Source organism: Protopterus annectens, chromosome 1.part0 (genome assembly GCF_019279795.1).
Source record: "Protopterus annectens isolate FY-2018-M chromosome 1.part0, PAN1.0, whole genome shotgun sequence".
Classification (NCBI taxonomy): Eukaryota; Metazoa; Chordata; order Ceratodontiformes; family Protopteridae; genus Protopterus; species Protopterus annectens.
Genome location: NC_056725.1, coordinates 1,306,021,652 through 1,306,045,776, shown reverse-complemented (window position 1 = coordinate 1,306,045,776; position 24,125 = coordinate 1,306,021,652). Strand labels below are relative to the sequence as shown.

Genomic DNA, 24,125 nt, shown 5'->3' with positions numbered 1-24,125 from the left:
GCCTTGAACCAAACCATTCATTTACCTACTTTCTACCCAAATCCCCAGAATAAAGGGGAGAGACTTCTGCACTCTTTGGATATACACAGACAGCTACGATTCTACTTGGACAAAACAAAAGCTTTCAGAAAAACGGAGCAACTGTTTGTAGCCTATGCTGCAGGATCACAAGGAAAGCCTATTACAAAGTAGACAATTTCAAAATGGATAGGCCACTGCATTCGCTTCTGTTGTGCACAACATGGCAAATCAGTGCCTAAGGGCATAAGGCCTCATTCTACCAGAGCAGCAGCCACTTCAGCAGCTTTTCTGAGGAGTACCAACTAAAGACATTTTAGAAGCTGCAACCTGGAGCTCAGTGCACACTTTCACCAAGCACTATCACTTACCTCTCTACTCTAAATCCAGAGCAGGCTTTGCCACTGCAGTTCTGCAGGGCCTGGTAGCCTCTCCAAATCCAATTTAGACCCAGCCGCCCAACCTCAGCTTTGGGATTCTACCCAAGTGTAATGACTGCAACAGTGAAACACTATGAACATAGTACAGTTGTGTACCTACCATAAATGTAGATGTTCGAGTGTATTCACTGTTGCAGTCCAGGTTACCCACCCACCATCCCCCTTTTCATTGCTGGGACTTTTCTGTACTTCTCAACTCTATACAACCTATGTGGTGTATTTGCTTGTAGATGAAGGAAATGTTTATAGTAATATATGCATGTTTTTTGGCATAATTTTATCTTTTCAGCCTTCCTATCTGGGGGCACCTGACATCTGGGGCAAGAAAAACTGAAGAAAATGGTGTCTGTTGCAACTTTTATACCCCTGGCACACTGACGTCAGGGAAGAGGCGACAGCAACCGACGCCGGACCAAGACGTTGGAACTCGGGCCGACTGCGGGTCGCCTGCCAGCAGGATAACCCAAGTGTAATGACTGCAACAGTGAATACACTTGAACATCTACATTTATGGTAGGTACACAACTGTACTTTTTCAGGCCTCAACATTTTTATATAAAACCGACACCAGCTTCAAAAACAAGATCAAAAACATCTAAGTCTAAAAAATCAAAGCATGAGGCACGTGCTCAGGCGTCTATGCCTAAAAAACAGATGATCAAAATGGCTGAGGACTTAATTACCTTGATCAGGGGTTCCCAACGCCCCCCGCTAAGAGGCCTAGGCAAGACACTGTGAAACTTCAGATCTGGTTTCCATTTCTTCTGATTCCTCTTTGGATCAGGAATTTTCTATTCCACCCTATGAGGATTCAGATGCAGAACAATCCATCCCATCTGCATCTCCTCCTGAGGATTATTCTTTTGGAGAAACCTTGCATACTTTAAAGGAACATTTTCATTGGGAGAGTCAGGATTTCTCTGAATCAAAAAAAGAGGCTTGGGGATTTCCTCCTTCTTCCTCAGCATAGGCCTTTGGCTATACCTCCTGTATTAAACATTGTTGATGTGTTTTCGGAATCAAGCATGGCTCCTGATTCTCTACCTCTGGCTCCTGGTAAGCCAGATAGATATTACAGGGTTCCTGACTCCCACAAATTTCTATTCAAAATTTCTGCTGCCGATCCTGAGACTATCTCACAGGGTCCAAAAGGTGTAAAGGCCTCTACAGCCAAAAATCCTAGCCCCTCTGATAGAGATTCCAGGGCGCTGGATAGATGGGGAAAGAAGGTTTATACGTCTGCAACCTTGGTAATTAGGGCCTTAAACTGCCAATTTCATATGCTTAAATATCAACAGCATGTTATGGGCTTATTGAAATAGAAAATTATGTTGATTTCTGATTGTGTGGAAAATAAAGAATTGCAGGAATTATTGCATGCAGCAGAACAGGTTGGAAAGCATACTTTGCAATGTGGTTTTGATTCCTTGGAGGCCTCTTGCAGGGCAGCAGTTACTGGATCTGTGATTAGAAGGCATGCCTGGCTCAATGAGCAAAATCTGCCGGATCATGTTAAAGCTAAATTGTTGGATGCTCCTTGATAGCATGAAACTCTCTTTGGTAATAAAGCAGAAGAGGTTTTAAAGAAAACGGAAGACAAAGCTAAAATCTATGCAAACTGTAAAAGATTTCTTACAAGTGCAGCCACCCAGGTTCAGTAGGCACTGGCCTACTAAAAATTGGTCCTTTCCTGTGTCCAGCAGAGCCTCTCAAGGCAAATCCAGGCGCTCAAAAGGCTCTAGATACCAATCACAGGGTTCTTACAGGTCAAAGCAATGGGGTGCTTCCACCTCCAAATCTGGAGGAAACAAAGCACAACCCTACAGTAAGCAGTCTCAGTGACTTTCCCTCTTCCTTCACCAAGCACTTATCTTTTGGCAACCCCCTTGGGGGTAAATTAGCACTTCATGCTCAAAATTGGCAGTTAATTACCCAGGACAAATGGGTATTAGACATAGTAGCCCAGGGGTACAGATTTCATTTCCATACTTTGCCAATTCCAAACGGTTGGCCAGCAATGGGCAGAGGCTCAGAAACAAGTTGCGTCCCTCATAGATATGGGGGCTATTCAGCCATTACCAGAACAGGAAAAAGGACAATGTTTTTATTCAAGACTGTTCCTGGTACCCAGAAAAGACTATGCCTGGTGTCCAATTCTGGACTTATCGATTTTGAACACATTCCTGTACATTCCAAAATTCAGAATGCTGACTTTGTAACAGCTACTGCCTATGCTGGCCAGGAACACTTGATTAGTGACTCTAGACTTAAAAGAGGCATACCTTCATATCCCAATAAGGGAATCGTGCAGAAGATACCTCCGCTTCAAGGCAGGTTTTTTGAATTACCAATTCTCTGCACTGCCCTTTGGCTTATTTACTGCGTCCAGGGTCTTTACAAAGTGCCTGGCACCAATAATTGCATTTTGCAGACAAAGAAGCATACAAATTTATCCTTACCTGGACGACTGTCTCATTCAAGCAGAGAACAAGGACATTCTTCTTCAACATCTGGCGTTTGTAAAAAAGCTTCCAACATGCCTAGGGTACACAATAAACGAAAAGAAATCCCAACTGGTACCCTCCCAAATAATTACATTCTTGGGTGCAAGCTTGAATACAACTGCCCCAGATGGCTTACCTTACGCCAGACAAACAAAGGCAACTGACAACATACTTCAAACAGATGGCAACAAAAACCCAGTTATCTTGCAAGACAAATTCTGCAGGCTTTAGGGTTCATGGCATCCTGCATTCTACTAATTCCATATGCAAGACTGCATATGAGGAAACTTCAGTGGTACCTAAAAAGTTTATGGAGTCAACATTGTCACAGTCTGGAAACAATGATTCTGCTCATTCCCTGCCCCCACAACAGGAGTTTCTTTGGTGGGCAGAGACAGGTCACCAAAACAAGGGACTGTCATTCACTCTACCTCCTGCCACCCAAACCTTAACTACAGACGCATCAGACTATGCTTGGGGGGCCCACCTGGCGGGAAGATGCATTCAGGGCATATGGAGCCCAAAACAAATGCATCTGCATATCAACCAGAAAGAGATGCTAGCTGTTCAGAATGCTCTGACAGCCTTCAAGGACTTACTTCATCCAGGACAACTACTGATAAAGACGGACAACACCACAATTATGTGATACATAAGCAAGGGGGTACACATTCCTACCCCCTTTGCAGACTAGCCATGACATTGTGGAACACAGTTTTGACTTACCAAGTACATCTTCAAGCTCAATTCCTGCCAGGAAAACAAAATACTCTGGCAGACGACCTAAGCAGAAATCTTTTGGACCCGCACGAGTGGAAACTGGATCCACAAGTCTTCAGCATGGTAACACAGAAATGGGGGAGCCCAGACATAGATTTATTTGCTTCTCCCCAAAATTATCAACTGGACAAATTCTGCACAAGGACTTATCACAGACAAGCATGGAAAGTGGACGCCCTGTCCTTCAATTGGACAAACTTATCAGTCTATGCCTTTCCCCATCTGCCTCTTCTCTCCAAGGTCTTACTAAAGATCAGACAGGAAAAACCAAAAATGATCCAGATTGCTCCGGACTGACCTCGCCAGCACTGGTATCCAATTCTGAGGAATATGTCTCAACTCCCTCCTTGGTACTTGCCTCAAATACCTCATCTGCTGTCTCAGCAGAACAATCAAATTCTGCACACTCAGCTCCAAACTCTGAACCTTGCAGCATGGCTGATCATTTAATTATTCAAACAACACCTCTCAGTAAATCTGTGATGGATGTCATTTTGGAAGCCAGTAGGCCTAGTACTAGAAAATCCTATGCTGGTAAACGGAAGAGATTCTGAGCTTGGAACCAAGCACAAGGAACGGACACAGCAAAACCAAATATCTCTCAGGAGCATTACAATACTTGACTGAGATGCTTAACAAGGGCCTATCTTTTTCTTCAATAAAAATCCATGCCTCTGCCATCTCTGCTCATTACAACACGGAGCCTCACCTCTTTTCTCATCCTCTGCTAAAACAGCATCTTAGAGGGGCCATAAATTTAAGGCCTCACAGAAGATCACCAACTCCTGCATGGGACCTCAATTTTGTGCTGGAAAAACTCACTCTGCCTCCTTTAGAACCAGCAGCTACTGCGGACATAAAATTTTTATCTTGGGAAACAGCTTTCCTCTTGGAAATCACTTCAGCAAGAAGGGTTTCAGAACTACAGGCTGTCATGGCTGTGGAGTCTTTTATTACGTTTTACCGGACTGGGTGTCCCTCAGGACCAGTCCTTCCTTTATACCTAACGTGGTGTCCAGTGTGGCTCTTAACCAAACAATTCACCTGCCAACATTTTACCCTAATTTTACCCTAATCCGCAGAACAAGGGGGAGCGGATTTTGCATTCATTGGACGTACATAGACAACTAAGATTCTACTTAAACAGGACCAAATCTCTAAGAAAGTCTGCGCAACTACTCGTGGCATTTACTTCAGGATCAGAGGGGAAGGCTATATCAAAGTAGACTATTTCTCAGTGGATAAGCCACTGCATTCGTTTCTGCTACTTGCACCATGGTAAACCTGTACTCAAGGGAATCAGGTCACATTCCACCAGGGCTGCCTCTACCTCAACAGCCTTTCTCAGAGGAGTTCCAACCAAAGACATTCTAGAAGCTGCTACTTGGAGCTCTGTTCATACCTTCACAAAGCATTATCATTTGCCTCTCTTCTCCAAATCCAGGGCAGGCTTTGCCACTGCAGTTCTGCAGGGCTTCATAGCCACTCCTAATGCTATTTAGTTCCATCCTCCCATCCATAGCTTTGGGATTCTACCCAAATGTAATGACTGCAGCAGTGAAACACGAAGAACATAGTACAGTTGTGTACACTTACCATAAATGTAGATGTTCGAGTGTATTCACTGTTGCAGTCCGGGTTACCCACCCACCATCCCCCTTTTCTATAACTTCTCTTTCCTTCACTATATTCTAAAGCCTTTGGGGTGTATTTGCTTTTAAATGAAGGTAATGTTTATGTTGCTAAAAGTGCATTTACATATATTGCTGTTTATTTTTTATATATTTTTGCTCCCCATTTGGGGGGTACCTGACATCTGGGGCAAGAAAAACTGAATTAAATGGCGTGTGCTGCATGTTTTATACCCCTGACGACCTGACATCATGGAAGAGGAGACTGCAACCGACGCAGGACCCAAGACTTTGATATTCAGGCCGACTGAGGGCAACCTGCCAGCAGATTACCCCAAATGTAATGAGTGCAACAGTGAATACACTCTAACATCTATATTTATTGTAAGCGTACACAACTGTACTTCTCCTTGTGGACCAGTCCTTCCTTCATGGCAAAGATTGTCAATGAATTGTCCCTAAACCAGGCAATTCACGCAACCACCATCTTTCCCTTTCCCCAGAACACTAGTGAGAGGATCCTGCACACCCTGGATGTGCACAGACAACTCAGGTTCTAAAGACTAAACCCTTCAGTAAAACAGACCACTTATGTCCTTCCTTACTGGAGCTCTGGGATTGCCTGTGTCTAAGCAGACCATCTCCAATTGGATATCCAAATACATTGCCTTTTGCTACGCTAACCATGTTAAGGTTCTTCCTGACTCAGCCAAAGCTGATTCTACCAGGGCAGTATCTTCCTCGGGGCCTTCCTGAAGGGTTTAGATACCAACTCTGTCCTAGAGGCTGCTACTTGGGACATTTGTCCACACATTCACTAAACTCTGTAAGCTGGATTCCATCTCCAGATCCAGGGCAGGGTTTGCTATGGCCATTCTCCATGGATTCATAGAAAATCCCTCTGCCACTCCCTCATCCCTTTCCCCATGAGCTTTTGTACTCTCCCTTATGTTAGGAGTACTGCAACAGAAGAATAGAAAGACATAGATTAGTTGTGTAAGAACTTACCATAATGATGGATGTCCTTCTCTTCTCTTATATGTTCATAGTTTCATAGGTAGGTACTAGGCTATTGGCCCTAGGGCCTATATAAGCCTAGCCAAAAGGTACCCTGGCTTTCGCCACCCAAGAAAATAATTTTCCTGTGCCACTGTCGAGCAGAGCCACAGAAGTGATCCCCGGGGTGAATTTCCCATCTCCCATCCAGTCATCAAGATTTTTCTTGAAGAGTGCTAATGAGGAGCTTTGTTTGATATAGATAGGTAGTTTGTTCCATAGTATGGGAAGTCTCTGAGACAGAAATCTATCCCTCCAGCATGTTCTGTTTATTGTGGTGACAAGATTTAGGTCCCTAGAGCGTGTAGCTCGTAGGGATTGGGATTTCCTTAAGTGGAGCATGTCTAAAAGCTCTAGGTTTGACATAGCTTTGTGTGTTAGGCAGAGATCCCCTCTGAGTAGGCGATGTGTGATGGAGTAAAGCTGCAGTTTTTTGAGACTGTCTGCGTAGGGCATCTGTTTGAGGCCGGTAATCCTCTTTGTGAGGTATTTCTGTGGCCTTTCCAGTTGTTGTACATGTCTTGTGAGGTACATACCAAAAGGGGCATTGTACTCTATAATGGGTCTAATGAGTGACGGGTAGAGGGGAACGATGACCTCTTTTTCTCCTGGATGAGAAACCTTTTGTGATGAGGTGTGCCACGTAGAAGGATTTCCTGACTACTGTGGCAATGTGATTATCAAAGGAGAGACTACTGTCCACCTGTGTCCCAAGGTCTCTTATCACACTTTCGGTGTTAAGTAGACTACCGCCTATGTGGTAGTTCATGGGTACAGAGTTTTTACCAAAAGGGATGACAATGCACTTTTTGGCATTGAGCTTGAGGCCATGGCTTTGACACCAGGCATCTGTCTCAGCGAGGCCCTTTTGTAGGATGTCCACATCTTTTGGAGTTTTGATTATGGCTCCTAGTTTGCAGTCATCTGCGAACTTAGTTAGCCAAAGACCTTCTGTGTTAGCCTGTATTTCAGAGAAGTAGATACCAAACAGGAGAGGACCAAGGACTGAACCCTATGGTATTCCACTTGTCACTGGTCTGAAGTTTGATTTGGAGTCAGCTACTTTTCACAGTGTGGGTTCTGTCAGTGAGCCAGTTGGCAACCCATCTTGTGACATAGGGATTTATACCAAGTTTAGTGAGTTTATCTATAATTCCAGAGTGGGGGGTGGTGTTGAAAGCCTTGGCAAGATCTCGATAGGCTGTGTGAACCACCTTACCCTCATCTGCGGCTTTCGTGACTGCTTCAAAGAAGTCTGTCAGGTTTAGGAGACATGATCTGCCTTTCACAAACCCAAACTGAGTGGGGTCCTGAGTTTGGAGATTACCAATGTCATTGTTTATAAGTTCCATGGTGATACGTTCCATAGCCTTGCAGACCAGGCTCGTTAGGCTAATGGGGCGGTAGTTTCTGGGGTCTGTGGTGGCTCCCCCTTTGTGGAGTGGGATAACAGTCGCTGTGCGCATATTCAGTGGGCACATAGCCTGAGGTGAGGCTATGATTGAACATGGTACTTAGGTGGGGTGCTAGTTTGTTCTGTAGTTCATGTAGAACACAGCCTGGGATGTTGTCAGGTCCCATGGATGCTGTGTTCTTGGATTTGGATAGTGTTTTTTACCTGTGCAGCCGTGATAACAGGAACTTTGCATTCTTCTGGTATGGAGATGGGCCCTTTAGGAGATGACAGGGGGGTAAAGTTAGCACTGAACCTGTCTGCCAGGATGTTGGCAATATCAGTTGGTTCTGTATATTTAGTGCCATTGTGCTGTAACTCACAGCAGATCTGAGTGTTGCCATTGAGATTCTTGACATAGCTATAGAATGTTTTGTGGTTGTCTTTAGAGCCAGTGGTGATTTTGCTTTCGTAACTAGCTTTGGAGGATTTTATGAGGATCTCAGCTCCTTACTGAGGCTGACCAGGGAGTTTCTCCAGTCATGGGATTTTACTTTTTTTTGCAACAGTTTCTTTCTTCTGTTATAGAGTTTGTTTATGACTGGGGACCATCAGATTGGCTTCCTTTTTTTGGAGGATAGCATGATCCATGCACTCGTGTAAGTGCTTATAAAGTGCATTTGTGTAGGATTCAGCAATCATACCTCTATTGTCCGTCAGCATGGGTGTCGTGAAGTTTGCCACTTCTGTTTTAAGAAGCGTGAAGTTGGCTTTGGAGAAATTGTTTACTGTGGTTTCCCTAATGGGGGGTGGGGGAGGGATGTGAATGTCTAGGGTGATTAGCTTGTGGTCGGATCTGACCAACGAGGAATTGACCTCTGGTGTGGAGCACCGGTTGCCCATGTTTGTAATAACCAGGTCTAGGATATTGCTGCCCCTGGTGGGGGTGTGGATAAGTTGATCCAAGGCATTGGAATTTATGAATTCCAGAAAATGTTGATCAGAAGAGTTGGTACATGAGTAGTTTTCCCAGTTAATGGTGGGGTAGTTGAAATTGCCCATTATTAGGGTGTTAGGTTGTACCCTAATATTTTCCAGTGTATCAAGAAATGCGGAGTGGGAATCCTGGGGCATGGTGGGGGATCTGTAGCAAGCTGCAATTTGGATTGCCGTCTTGCCCAGAGTTAGTTGCACTTGGATAATCTCAGATGCATTATGCTGAGCAACTAGCCTGGAGGTGTGGATATCCTTGATGAATATGGACACGCCTCCGCCTTTACTGTTTCGGTCCAGGTTAGGTGGCCGAAAGATGTGGTATGAATTACAGCCTGGTAATGCAGGAGTACTCTCTGGAGCCTTGAACCAGGTCTCTGTCACTGCACAGATGTCGATGTTCTGCATTTTAAGGAGTGCCTCGAGTGAGTGCATTTTGAGGTTTAGAATTCTAGCATTGAGTAGCAATACCCTCAGATTCTTCTTGCTTGTGCCTGTTACGGTGGTGAATTTATCATTTGAACCTTGCCTAAAAAAGGCACTATAGGGGTGGCTAGAGCCTTAGCCAGTATCCGGAATCCCAAGGGTGACAGGTGCAGGCCATCTCTGGCAAAAGCATCATGGTTTGTCGATCATGTCATCCCAGGCAGACAGATACCGGATCCCCTTAGAATGACACCAGAAGCTTAGCCAATTGTTGAAGTCAATCATTTTGTCCTTGTACTGTGGTATCATTCTGGGTGATGGCAGGATGCTACTCAGGGCTAGGGTCATACCTGCCTGGGCTACAAGATCGGACAGCTCCTCCATGTCTCTTTTCATGTAGGCCAGGGAGGTACGTCTCAGGTCATTCACACCAACATGGACAATGACAGAGTCATATTTGTACTTGTTGTGGAGTGACCTGAGTGCATGCATTATGTGACGGATCCTGGCACCCAACAGGCAGCTGACAGTAACTTTCACCTTGTTTAGCCTGGTGAGTGGAACATCAGTGTGCCTGACTATAGTCACGTATGACTAGAGTGTTGGGTACGTGGTTATGGCTTATGGGCTGTGGTTGAGTGGCACACTGAGCTTGTGGGCCATGTGTCATTTGAGTTGTGTTGGGGGGGGGGGTGAAGGTTGCTTGTGTTTCTGCTTTGGAGGTTCCTGTTGCTTGGGCAGGTTTTTACTGAGAGCCTCCGCGAATGTAGGTGTGTGTTTTGTTTTTCTGTGTGGGTGCTTTGGTGGTATAGGTTTTGAGGGACTATGTGCAGAGTGTGGTGTGGTGCAAGTGTTTACCTTCTCCTCTTGACTTGTCTAGTCCAGTCTTAGGTGAAGAGAGCTTTGCTTCCAGTTTGGCTGTATAAGTAAGTGCATCTCTCACAGGTTGTATTGTTGGGTGGTAGGAGGAGAGGGTTGTCTGTGTACATGAGGCAATTGCTGCATTGTCCCAAGACGCCCAGATTCATCAGGTAGACAGGAGAAAACACCGGGAGTTGACCCCTTAGACATGCCTGGATAGGTGCTTATTTCTTAAGTACTAGAAATGTTTTTTCTCTAGACAGTGAGGAAAGTTGAGTGCTGTAGTCATTTGTAGCTTATTTTGTGCTTACAAAGTTCTGACCAAATGCTGAAACAAAAAAACTGGCTAGTTCTAAGAAACAAAATTAAGCTAGAAGGCTTCCCTCCAGCACAGAAAGGCTTGGGGGCTTAGTAGCCCACAAATAGTCCTGGATACAGCAAATCTGTATCCAGACTAGACTACCCACAGGAAAGGCAGGAAACAAGGTTAGAAATTTTTTTTAAGTGGAAAGAGAGAAAGGAGGAGCAGAAACTAGGCTGATTGGCCTTCTCAAAATTTCTCCCTGTATTAGATAGAATGAGGTAATGACACTAGACTGGGAGGAGGGTCCCATATCAAATTTACAGTAGGGGTGGGTAACTGGAAAGCCACCAACTTTTGCAGTATTCCAACCCTCCCTCCGTCCCCCACTTCCTGGCTTTCTTGGATGCATTAATACTCATTCCCTTAGATTGTCTCTCTGCTTGGGGCTTCAATTCTGAGTGTGGTGCCCACATACATCTTTTATGGTCGACGCCTATTGGTTGCTTACGTCAGGTGTACCACATACCCTGGGTAGTAAAAGACTTTGATATACTGGCTGATATCAGGTCGTCACCTTGGCAGGCAACTCCCTTATGTCAGGAATACTGCAACAGAGAAGGGAAAGACCTCTATCATTATGTTATGTTCTTACACAAGTAATCTTTACTGTATTATGATGAATTTCCAGACTTCAAGCTTTGCAAAACCAGTTTGTCTGAACTTCTACAAAGGCTAGGGTAGTCTTACAAACAAAGCTGTACTCCTCCTATCCAGTGTACACAGGAAAACTAATCTCAACCAGTATATAAAATCTTGTTTTTCCTAATTATGTCAGTAAAGGAAAGTATCTTTTAGACTCCATGGATGTACATGGACAGCTTTGCTTTTATTTAGACAGAGTAAGCAAGTTCAGGAAGAATTACCAGTTATTTATTTATATTTTGAGCTGCTCAGAATGGGTTGAAAAATATTTAAACCACATGTTCTTCGTTGTTTCACTGTTGCAGTCATTACATTTGGGTAATCTGCTGGAAGGTTGCCCTCAAATCGGCCTGAATTCCAAAGTCTTGGGTCCTGCGTCGGTTGCTGTCTCCTCTTCCATGACATCGGGTCATCAGGGGTATAAAACAGGCAGCCAACGCCATTTTCTTTAGTCTTTCTTGCCGAGTGGTGCCCGAAGCAGAAGCAGTTCGCAAGTGCCGGTCGGCAGACTCCTGAAATTTTTGAATTCGAGTTTCAGAACCGAAGTCTTCACTAAAGCTAAGTACCCCGTTGGGGTGTCAGTAAAAGTTAATAATTGCATTACTTGTGGGAAGCAAATACCTCATAAGGATTTCCATTTATACTGTATTCCTTGCCTAGGTCCCGATAATAACGTGCCTAGCTGTTGGTTTTGTGCTAGATTTAACCAACTCACTATTAAGCGTCGGTATATCTTTGCTTCGAAATATTTTGGAAACACATTTAACTATCCTGAAATGTCGTCGGCTAGCAATCCGACTAACGGAGTTCACAAAAAACGCAAAGAAAAGGACAGAGATAGGCCGTCGAGGTCCAAAACCGACGACAAAGCTTCTCCTAAGCCAGTCGCCGGTTCGCCGGTACACAGTGAGGTGCTTTTGCAGCGCCTGATACCCGCTACTTTTGAGTCGCAGGCCTCTACCGAGACCCATGTGGAGTCCGGCATGCCATGAGATTCTCAAAGTATTGTACCTGCGGATGTCTCTCCCTCAGATGGGTCCAGAGCCGCTGAGCAGGCACCGGCTTCTGAGGGAGTCTTCAGGCCACAGCGTTTCTATAAAAAAATGTCGCCAGCTTCAAAATCAAAGACAAAAGCAACTCCTAAAGCTAAAAAACTGATGCATGAGCCACGTGCACAGGCCTCTATGCCCAAAAAGCAGGTGATCAAAATGGCTGAAGACCTAATTACCTTGATAAGAGGCCTAGGCAAGACACTGATTATGAATCTTCAGATCAGGTTTCTATTTCTTCTGATAAGGAATTTTCTATAACACCCTATGAGGATTCTGATGCAGAGGAATCTATCCCATCTGCATCTCCTCCTGAAGATTATTCCTTTGGAGAAACCTTACATACTTTGAGGGAGCATTTTCACTGGAAGAGTCAAGATTTCTCAGAATCAAAAAAGAGGCTTAGGGATTTCCTTCTCCCTCAGCATAGACCTTTAGCCATACCTCCTGTTTTAGACATTGTGGATGATGTATTTTTGGAGTCAAGCTTGACTCCTGACTCCTTACCTCCGTCTCCTAGTAAGCCAGACAGATATTGCAGGGTTCCTGACTCTCTCACATTTTTATTTAAAAACCCTGCTGCTGACCCTGAAACTATTTCACAGGGTCCAAAAGGTGTTAAGGCCTCAACAGCAAAAAGTCCTACCCCTTCTGACAGAGATTCCAGGGCACTGGATAGATGGGGAAAGAAGATTTACACATCTGCAACCTTGGCAATTACGGCCTTAAACTGCCAGTTTCATATGCTCAAGTATCAGCAACATGTTATGGGATTACTGAAACAGAAAATGATGTTGATTTCTGAATGTGCAGAAAATAAAGAATTGCAGGAATTATTGCATGCAGCAGAAAAAGTTGGAAAGCATACTTTGCAATGTGGTTTTGATTCCTCAGAGGCCTCCTGCAGGGCAGCAGTTACTGGATCTGTGATTAGGAGGCATGCCTGGCTAAAAGAGCAAAATTTGCCTGATCATGTTAAAGCTAAATTGCTGGATGCACCTTTATAGCATGATACTCTGGTATTAAGGCAGAAGAGGTTTTAAAGAAAATGGAAGACAAAGCTAAGTCTATGCAAACTGTAAAAGACTTCTTACAAGTGCAGCCACCAAGATTCGGTAGACACTGGCCTACAAAAAACTGATCCTTTCCTGTGTCCGACAGAGCTCCATGGGGCAAATCCAGGCGCTCTAAAGGTTCTAGATACCAGTCACAGGATTCTTACAGGTCAAAGCAATGGGGTGCTTCTACCTCCAAATCTGGAGGAAATAAAGCGCAACCCTACAGTAAACAGTCTCAATGACTTCCCTCTGCCATCACCAAGCACTTATCTTTTGGCAGCACCCTTAGGGGGAAAATTAGCACTTTATGCTCAAAATTGGCAGTTAATAACCCAGGACAAGTGGGTGTTTAAACATAGTATCTCAGGGATACAGATTCCACGTCCACACTCTGCCAATTGCAAATGGTTGGCCAGATCTGCCAAAAAATCAATGGGCAGAGGCACAGAAACAAGTTACGTCCCTCATGGATATGGGGGCTATTCAGCCAGTGCCACAACAGGAAAAAGGACAAGGGTTTTATTCAAGACTGTTCTAGGTACCCAGAAAAGACAAGGCTTGGCGCCCAATGCTGGATTTATCAATTTTGAACACATTCCTGGGCATTCCAAAATTCAAAATGCTAACTTTGCAGCAGCTTCTGCCCATGCTGGGCAAGAATGCTTGGCTGGTGACATTAGACTTGAGGCATACCTGCATATCCCAATAAGGGAATTGTGCAGAAGATACCTCCATTTCAAGGCTGGCTTTATGCATTACCAATTCTCTGCACTGCCATTTGACTTATCTACTGCGCCCAGGGTCTTTACAAAGTGCCTGGCACCAGTAATTGCATTTTGCATACAGAGGTATACAAATCTATCCTTACTTGGACGACTGTCTCATTCAAGCAGAGAACAAGGACATTCTTCAGCATCTGGCGTTTTTGAAAAAGCTTCTAACATGCCTAGGGTACACAATAAACAAAAAGAAATCCCAACTGGTACCCTCTCAAAAGATAACATTCGTGGGTGAAAGCTTGAATACAACTGCCCAGATGGCTTTCCTCACGCCAGACAAACAAAGGCAACTGACTATTTACTTCAAACAGATGGCAACAAAAACCCAGTTATCTGTAAGACAAAACTCTGAAGGCTTTGGGGTTCATGGCATCCTGCAGTCTACTGATTCCATATGCAAGACTGCATATGAGGAAACTACAGTGATACCTAAAAAGTTTATGGAGTCAGCATTGTCACAGTCTGGAAACAATGATTCCTCTCATTCCCTGCCTACAACAGGAGTTTCTTTGGTGGGCAAAGGCATGTCACCACAACATTGGATAGCCTTTCACTCTACCCCCTGCCAGCCAAACCTTAACTACAGACTCATCAGACTATGCATGGGGGGTCCACCTGGCGGGAAGATGCATTCAGGGCATTTGGACCCCGAAACAATTGCATCTGCATATCAACCAAAAAGAGATGTTAGCTGTTCAAAATGCCCTGACAGCCTCCAAGGACTTACTTAATCCAGGACAACTGTTGATAAAGATGGGCAACACCACGGTTATGTGGTACATAAACAAGCAGGGGGGCACACACTCATACCCCCTTTGCAGACTAGCCATGGCACTGTGGAACACAGCCCTGACTTACCAAGTACATCTTCAAGCTCAATTCCTGCCAGGAAAGCAAAACACTCTGGCAGACGACTTAAGCAAAAACCTTATGGAACCTCACAAGTGGAAACTGGATCCACAAGTCTTCAGCATAACAAAGAAATGGGGGAGCCTGGACATAGACCTATTTGCCTCCCCTTAGAGTTATCAACTGGACCAAATTCTGCACAAGGACTTATCACAGACAAGCATGGAAAGTGGATGCCCTATCCTTCAGTTGGAAAAACCTATCAGTGTACGCCTTTCCTCCTCTGCCTCTTCTTCTCAAAGTCCTACTAAAGGTCAGCCAAAAAAAAAACAAAGATTATACTAATTGCCCCGGACTGGCCCCGCCAGCACTGGTATCCAATCCTAAGGAATATGTCTCAATTCCCAGCTTGGTGCTTGCCTCAAATACCTCACTTACTGTCTCAGCAAACAATCAGATCCTGCACAATCAGCTCCAAACACTGAACCTGGCAGCATGGCTGATCATGTAGTTATTCAAACAACACCTCTCAGTAAATCTGTGATGGATGTCATTTTGTAAGCCAGAAGGCCTAGTACTAGAAAATCTTATGCTGATAAATGGAAGAGATTCTGTGCTTGCAACCAAGCACAAGGAACTGACACACAGCAGAGCCAAATATTCCTCAGATTTTACAATACTTGACTGAGATGCTTGACAAAGGCCTATCTTTTTCATCAGTAAAAATCCATGCCTCTGCCATCTCGACTCATTACAACACAGAGCCACTGATCTTTTCTCATCCTTTGCTAAAGCAGTATCCTAGAGGGGCCAAAAATTTAAGACCTCCCAGAAGATCACCAATTCCTGCATGGGACCTCAATTTTGTGTTGGAAAAGCTCACCCTGCCTCCATTTGAACCAGCTGCTACTGCAGATCTAAAGTTGTTCTTATGGAAAACAGCTTTGCTCCTGGCAATTACTTCAGCAAGAAGGGTTTCAGAGCTACAGGCCCTCATGGCTGTGGAGCCTTTTATCATATTTTACCCAGACAGGGTGTCACTCAGGACCAATCCTTCCTTTATGCCTAAGATGGTTTCCAGTGTGGCTCTTAACCAAACTATTCATCTGCCAACTTTTTATCCAAATCCGCAGAACATGGGGGGAGCGGATTCTGCATTCCTTGGACGTACACAGACAACTAAGATTCTACTTGAGCAGGACTAAAGGTCTAAGAAAAACTGAGCAACTACTGGTGGCATTTGCTGCAGGATCAGAGGGAAAGGCTATTTCAAAGCAGACTATTTCAAAGTGGATAAGTCACTGCATTCGTTTATGCTACTTGCGTCATGGTAAACCGGTGCCCAAGGGCATTAGGTCTCATTCCACCAGGGCTGCAGCTACATCAGCAGCTTTTCTCAGAGGGGGGTACCAACCAAAGACATTGTAGAAGCTGCTAGTTGGAGTTCTTTTCACACTTTTACAAAGCATTATCATTTGCCTCTCTTCTCTAAGTCCAGGGCAGGCTTTGCCACTGCAGTTCTGCTGGGCCTTATAACCGCCCCTAATGCAGTTTAGCTCCAGCCTCCCATCCATAGCTTTAGGATTCTACCCAAATGTAATGACTGCACCAATGAAATACGAAGAACATAGTAAAGTTGTGTACACTTACCATAAATGTAGATGTTTGAGTGTATTCACTGTTGCTGTCCAGGTTACCCGCCTGCCATCCCCCTTTTATTCTGGAGTTTCTCTTTCCTTCACTATTTTCTACAGCCTTTGTGGTGTATTTGCTTGTAGATGAAGGTAAAGTTATATTGTTGCATGTATATATAGTTTATATATATTTTTGCTACCCATTCGGGGGGCACCTGACATCTGGGGCAAGATAAACTAAAGAAAATGGCGTTGGCTGCCTGTTTTATACCCCTGACAACCTGACGTCATGGAAGAGGAGACAGCAACCAACGCAGGAACCAAGACTTTGGAATTCAGGCCAACTGAGGGCAACCTGCCAGCGGATTACCCAAATGTAATGACTGCAACAGTGAATACACTCGCACATCTACATTTATGGTAAGTGTACACAGCTGTACTTTTATCCAGGTGTGTTTGGAGGTATCAAGTATTGTTAGGAAAAACACGGCAAATTGTTAACAGCAGAGCTCAGTGTTCATTGTACAAGAGCCAGCTACACCAGCCTTTTTTAGACTATTTCCGTAGATGACAGACACGGTACTGTGATTTGGGTCTATCTGAATACTTTTAGAAGGCAATAAAAGGTGGATGTGGTCTCTTATTCCAGGTATTCCTTTCTAGTTCCAGGTATTGAGGGAATCCAATCATGATGCCATGCAGAAGGATTTGCTGGGGAGGTTCTGTCTTGGTGGTGAGGATGATGAGCCAGATAATGCCAGATTGAAAAGTTATGTACGTAACATAATGATAGATATGCATGGTCATGGTTTGCCTTCTTCATGTTCCCACCCACCATTCTCTAGCCTGACAGACTGGAGTTATTTGTTGTGCATGTAAGCAGAACGAAGCAAGAAACCTATGTATACAAGTGACATACTGCAAATCCTGAGCATGAAGTCAGAATAAAGTAGTACGGGTAAAAGGGGAGGAGTTGTAGTTTGGAAATGTTTTTAGATCATTGCTAAGCAGAACGACGGCTACTGCAATCCTAGTGGTGAGAAGGATGAAGCACAAGTAAAGATCTGTCGTCATGGTGGATGCTTGCCTTTTCATTTTTTTTTTTATCATTTGCACTTTTTACGTCCATCTACAAACAGGTGAACCAGCTGTTCATTTCCTTTGATTATGTCCGGGAGTTGTTTGTAGCTACCACTCCTTATTCATGCTGCTAATGACATTTTGTTGTCACTGTAAGGTGGATAAGCCTGGGCTAAAAATTGAATAATTGTTCCATTTAGGTAGTCTGTGTCACAATCACTTGGATACTGGAACATAACCAAATATCAGTGGGTTAGTAATGCTATCAGCCTATAAATAGTTCATGCTTTGAGAAGACCTTTAGTCAGTCATTTCTGCCCCAGATTCCTCTTTATGCCTTTTAGCCTTCTACCACTGTAAAATTGTTCATTAGATAGCTGTTGGGGAATCTATCGAGACAGTCTATTAATTTATAGTGCTTTTTGAAGTAAGATGTAAACAACAAGTGAGTACTTAGTATATCAGTTTCTCTTCCATTGGCCTTCTGCAGTGGTTGCATTATTCCTTTACGTCTGTAATTCTTTCATAGAAGACTTTAGCTGCTATGGCAAGACAACAGACCTGCTAGAAGTAATATTTTAAATTTTCTTTTGGGTCCAACCTCTTGTTTTAGTGAGGCTCAGGAGGTGGAGATATTGGGGGTTGTGTGTGCCCCTTATTCTGTAAAAGGAATCAGAATGTGAGCCAGAGAAGGTCCCCACACTTTAAGTTAGGGAGCTTAAGATTTAAAGAAGAGCTATGCGAGTATGCTCCATAAGAAAGGACCCAGATGTTCCACCTATTATGAAGAACCTTATTTGAAGGTAAGTCAGGTATGCTCACAGCAATTAATTTGTAGTGATTCTTCCTAGAAATAATTTCATGTCCCTTCTATACTGTTTCTGTGATATTTCCATGCTTGTCTGAATAAGGTTATGGCTTCTGGCTTTAGGCTTAGACTAGTTTTTCAGAGCAGGAATGATGTAGATATATTTTTGCACAAATAAACAGACTTGACTTTAGAGAGATTCTGCACTGGGTAGCTGATGGGATATTTTCTTGTGATATACCTGGCAGCATAATTCCAAGGGATGCAGTTGCATAGCTCATTTCTGGCAGTCATCACCAGTGGAAACTCTCCTGTTTATGCATGTTAGTTTGTCTCTATCTTAGGGATTTTCTGAAGTTGATGTCTGTGAAAGATAAGTGCTCTATAGAGTAACCTTTTTCTTAATTTATTTCACTTTATTTTTTTTTTTGTGAAATTCAGAATAGTTTCTTTAGAGAAAATCAGCATAGAATCTGAGCTGATGCCCACCTTGATAAATTAATTATGCCTATGGGAACCAAATTCCCCACAAAGATTTCTGTTTTGATTGGTATTTTTATTTAGTGCCACAGCACAGCATCCCATCCTTACAGTATTTATTTTTCCTTAGAAAACTGTTTGCAGGAGGGAGAAAATTCTTGGGGATTATTTGCACCAATAGAAGCCTAAAGCCTCGGCTTGTCAGGTCACTGAATCAGATAGTTACCAGTCTTTGATGTCCATTATAGGAAAATTAACGAGTTTAAAAAGATGGATAAGCATATCGAGTATGAGAGGGAAAAATAGGACATGAATGCCATTTCCATGATGCTTGATCTTTCTAGATGAGAGGTCATGGGCATTACTGGGGCTTTTGCTCAGCCTCTTGATCCCTGGGCCTGTGTTGACCAAGGCTTCTGGTGCCACTCCATTGGAAACTGCCATGTCTCTGGGTATTGGCAGGACACTGTGTGCTAAATCCTTGGAATCCGTTTCCTCACACACACAGCTGGTTTCCAGACATCTGTTTGTGGGTTGTATCTTATTGGTTCTTTTGGGAAGAGTGTTTCTAACATTCAGGTTCAAGAAAATGGAGGTTCATGGTGTCCTGTTGTGTTATCTTTGCCCTGTTTGTGTCAGTTTTAACCTGTGCAGTGAACAAACCAGCTACATGAAGGCATAGGCTGCTTAAATCCTCAACACCAGATGTACTTAAAGCCTTATCCCCTGAAGTCCAGGGCTTGGGTGCTCCTTGTTCTACCCTGTTATCCCAGGCTTCCCTTCCTGACTGGAAACCATTAGACCAGGGCTTAAGTTTTTGCAGTCTCCAATGTGGATTTGACCAGCCCACAATTTCAAAAGTTTATTTTTTATATCCTTGTGTGTGATTTGACTTTTCTGCCGTGCATGTTGTGTTCAGTCATTAAGTGGTAGTTGAACTGAATGCCCCATGGACAGTGCATGCCCTTCTAGCCTTGTGCTTGATGCTGTAACATGCTTCCCAGAAGTGTTACCCCTCTGAATGTGGGTGTGAGAAAAAGCATATAAATTCAGAATTGTCTCAAGCTAAAGATATGATGAAAAGGAAGCATCGGTGGTTACTACTGAAGAGGACCACATCACCTTTAAAGTAATGATAGGTGAGTGCCTGTCTGTTGCCTGTGTTATTTTCGTATTTTATCGTTGTGATAATTTCTTGTGAGAAAACCTAATATTTTTAAGCTGATCCAAGTAAAAATGAACCCAACTTGCTTGGTTTTCTAAATATTCTTTTTCCCTATGCAAATTTTCTGTTTTGCAGTTGGCAAAGACTCAAGGAAATGTGTTTGCGACTGATGCTATCCTGGCCACTCTGATGTGCTGCACCCGGTCCGTATACTCTTGGGATATTGTTGTCCAGAGAGTAGGCTCCAAGCTGTTCTTTGATAAACGAGACAATTCGGACTTTGGTATGTTGTAATGCTTTAATTAGCTCAAGATGCTAGAAAGGCTTGTTTGGTTGTCAGATTTAATTTTTATTTAAGGGTGTACAAATATAAAAAAATGGACTCCTAACATGTTGAGTAATAAAGAATAGTTCAAGTAGAAGAACTGTTTGTTAAATTGTAGTTGTGCATCTCTCTCTCTCTCTCTTGTTCCCACCCCAACAGCCTGACTGACACATTTGTTATCTTATGCTGTCAGGGTTTTGGATGACCTGAGCTAAGTAATGGCAGTCCCATCATCCTTTGCTATTTAAGGAAATTGTGGTCTGCTCCTGTTGTGAGCTTTAACACCCTCATTTTGTTGGATGACAACGTGCAGTGGCTGTTGTTAGTCTTTATGTACAACACAAGCATATTTCTGCGCTGCCTCACATGTCTACTGACTGCCTGTGCTCACCTCTTTGGGATGCTTGAACTGTTATCTTCCATGAGGAGGCACACCTCTTAATACCTGTCCCTTTCCTGTCATGCAAATTGGCTTTGATTGTTTGCTTCAGCTCTCCTGGGTGGCTCCTAGCATCTGTGGGTGTGACATCTAAAGCCATGTCATCAGTGTTACAGACACTTCTCTTGAGACGCCATCCTTCCAAGCCAGGTCTGTATTTTGTGTGATTTTATAAAATTATGTGGATAATTTTTTGTCTACATTTGTTAAAAACCTGACTGTTCAAGGCTTGCAGGTTGTTTTTAGAAATGCTACTTGTTTTTCTTTATACCTTTGGTAAGCACACCCATATAACTTATTTATGTGGAAATATTTCCTCTTAATCTTGTGAAGAGCTGCCTTAGGTGTTTTAATATTTATGCATATTGACATGCTTTGCTTTGTTAATTGGGTCTGTATCACTTTGTTGAAGTTTACTTACCTCAAATGGCTATTCATCGTACTGACATCATCAAACAGCTCTTCATCGAACATTCACATCAGCAAACGTTTTTCTTATGGTAAGAAATCACTTGACCAGCATGCCTACCTACACACACACACCACAGTACATCAAACCCACTAAAGTGGGGGCCATGCCCCCACACCCCCCTACTTATATATCCCAACTTTTTTTTTTTTGTTCGCTTCGGTTTCTTTAGGGATCTGTGATGTGCATTTCCTAGCTTTCAGCTATTAATTTTGAAATTGTAAGAGCTTTCAATTAGTACAGGGCTTTGTCTGTCATTCTTGTTTAATTTCTGTGTCCATTGACCCTTGATCTGATATCCCTTCTGTCCGTCCACAACTGATGGGTCATTGGATCTGACATCAGCCACTCTACAGACTTTTGTCTCAAGAGTCAGGCTCCTTTTCTTACTTAGTCCCCCTCCATGCACTGAATTACTCCAGACCTTATTTGCCTCTCAAATGCTTCAGACACAGATGTTTTGGCTCAGTGTGTGAAGGATATTATCGATCAGATAAGTAACTTATTTTATTGTACCCTTTTTCTTGTCTCTTGACATCGAATATTACTTTATGCATTTCTTCATACTTTCTCTCCTCCCCATTTAAAATTAACAAAAAGAAAAAAAATTCTCTCCTTCATTAGAGTTGGCTAATTATTTTCCACCCTTTAGTTACAGCTCACTTTTGGCTTCTCTAAAACTATTGGTGTAGTTGTTTTTAATGGTTATTGTGGGGTTTACTGAAGTATTTTTGGAGTTAATGTGGTTATTCTTGCTGCCGTTTTCTTTTGCTTTTGGGGGGTGTTCATAGGATGTCAGACAAAGCATCTAGCTTCAAGAAATGCATCTCCTGTGGTTATAAGATTCAGCCCTAGATGCCCATTCCATATGCATGTGCTGCCTAGGAACTGCACATCTAGAGGAGGATTGCTGTGCTTCGGGGTCAGAGCTCTTGCCAGTAGGCAATCTAAACTCACCCTTAAGGGGCGTCTCCCTGCCACCATGGGGGAAGTTGACCTGTTCTCTTCCTCATCTCCTTCTGTTAAGAAGATCTCTGATAAGACCAAGGGGAGAAGTCCAAGGAAAAAAGTCCAAGTCATCAGGTCCATCTTCTGTGTCGGAGCCCATCTGAGTTAGGGATCCAACTTCTCCTTGCCCAGATTTTCTGTAGAGTCCATTAGCCGCAGGCTTGGATCCCTTTTTGGCAGGGGAAATCCTTTCAGATTGCTTTGAGTTCCCCTCCTAATGCCTCTTCTGTGAGATTGGTGTGATAATCTAGGAACCTATACTGGGCAGACATCTCCGCGCATGCCCTTGTCGGGTTCCTCAGAACCTGCTAGAGTTGCTTCAGGACATGTCTTGACATCATCATTTGAGGCCTTTGAGAGAGTGCTCTCACAGTGTAGGGAGCAGGGTCCTTTCTCCACTTGGATCCATCTCTGACCCCACAGTATTCTTTGGGTCCTCTGTCCTCTCTTCCTGTCATGTTGGGCCGACCAGCACCACAGCGTCTTGAGGCAGTCCAAATTGTAGACTTCCCATCTGCTTTTGAGTCCTCCATGTAGCATCCTGCTGTGTAGGTACACAGCAGATCTGTGCAAAAGGGGGTATGTGGATTCCTCTTGAGGGTCCCTCACCGAAGGTACTTATTTTGGTGAGGAGAGGGGGTTCTCATATCCCCGTTTGCAGATGTCTCCTTTGGTGAGATAGTGGAGTCGCTGAGACAGAAGGATGGGTGGTCCACTGATGGGCCTTTTCCCAGGAGGGATCAGTTTTGACAGATACTTTTGGAGCTGATCCATCTTCTTGGGTGGTCTGTCCTGCTGATGAACTAGTGGACCTGGTTTAGAAGTGAGCTTGGAAAGAACAAGAATCTGTTGAACCAATTCCCTGTAAGCCCAACAAGATATTGGTTTCTCCAAAAGATGGACTTTTCTGAAGCAAGAGTCCTGCAGTAGACTCCATGGTGGTAGTGGTAGCCACCAAGAAAGAGCTGGCCAAGAAAAGCTTTACTGTCAATTCCCTAATAGAGTCCAGGGTGTTAAGACAGATTTGGGAAGAGGATGTATGCTTCAATGAACTTGGCTTTCATGGTGTTGAATTACATGGTCCATGTAACACACTTTGAGGGAATTGATAAAGGAATTATTCAAGTTCATTTTAGGGCCCTTATTTGCAGTGGACAGGACATCTGAGGCTGTGCAGCTTGCTACCCTCTAGTCTCTGTCAAATGTGTACATGAGCATAATTTCTAAAACAGCTGATGGCACATCAAGAGTTGCAGTCACTGGAATAGCTGTACATAAATAGGTCTGGATTCATCTTTGAGACTTTGCAGAAGGTGAAAATATCTTTTATTAATGCTCCATATGCTGGGTCCATCTGGACCGAAGGTTAGAGACTGTCTAGAAGTGAACAGGATGGCAAGACCTTGTCTCCTGTTAGAATATGTTTTTCTATTCCCAATGGACATTTTCCAGGAAGCAAAAAGGGGACAAGAAATTGTGGTTCTGCAAGTCCCAAGGCTTCACTCCAGATAATTCTGTCAACTGGCTGCCCTAGAGGAAGAGTGAGAAATCATTATAATAGATGTCTCCCCCATGGTAGAGGTGGATTGCAAAATTAAAGCTGTCTCTCCTTTCAGCATTTCTTTCCAGTGCTGCTGAGCGGGATATTTGACTGCCACATTCTGGAGGCAGTCATAGTTGGCGCTTATTTTTGCATGCCTTACCCTGGCCCAGAATGTATGGGTCCAGAGAATTATAACCGTAGGCTATATGACTCTGGTTATAATTCTCTGGACCCCTACATTCTGGGTGGTGGAAGTCCAGGATCTTTAACTGAAGGAAAGTGTGTAAATACCTCTCCACTGAGCCTTAAAGGTTTTCTGCATTTAGAAAAA

At 43.6% G+C, this 24,125-nt stretch overlaps 1 protein-coding gene across 1 annotated transcript in view; it reads left to right on the top strand.

Annotated features, from left to right (window-relative positions):
- Positions 1 to 24,125, top strand: part of EIF3D (eukaryotic translation initiation factor 3 subunit D) — a 1,307,751-nt gene that overhangs the window by 668,122 nt on the left and 615,504 nt on the right. The window contains 1 exon segment of the mRNA XM_044070941.1: positions 20,146 to 20,293. Coding sequence (XP_043926876.1) covers positions 20,146 to 20,293 — 148 coding nt within the window.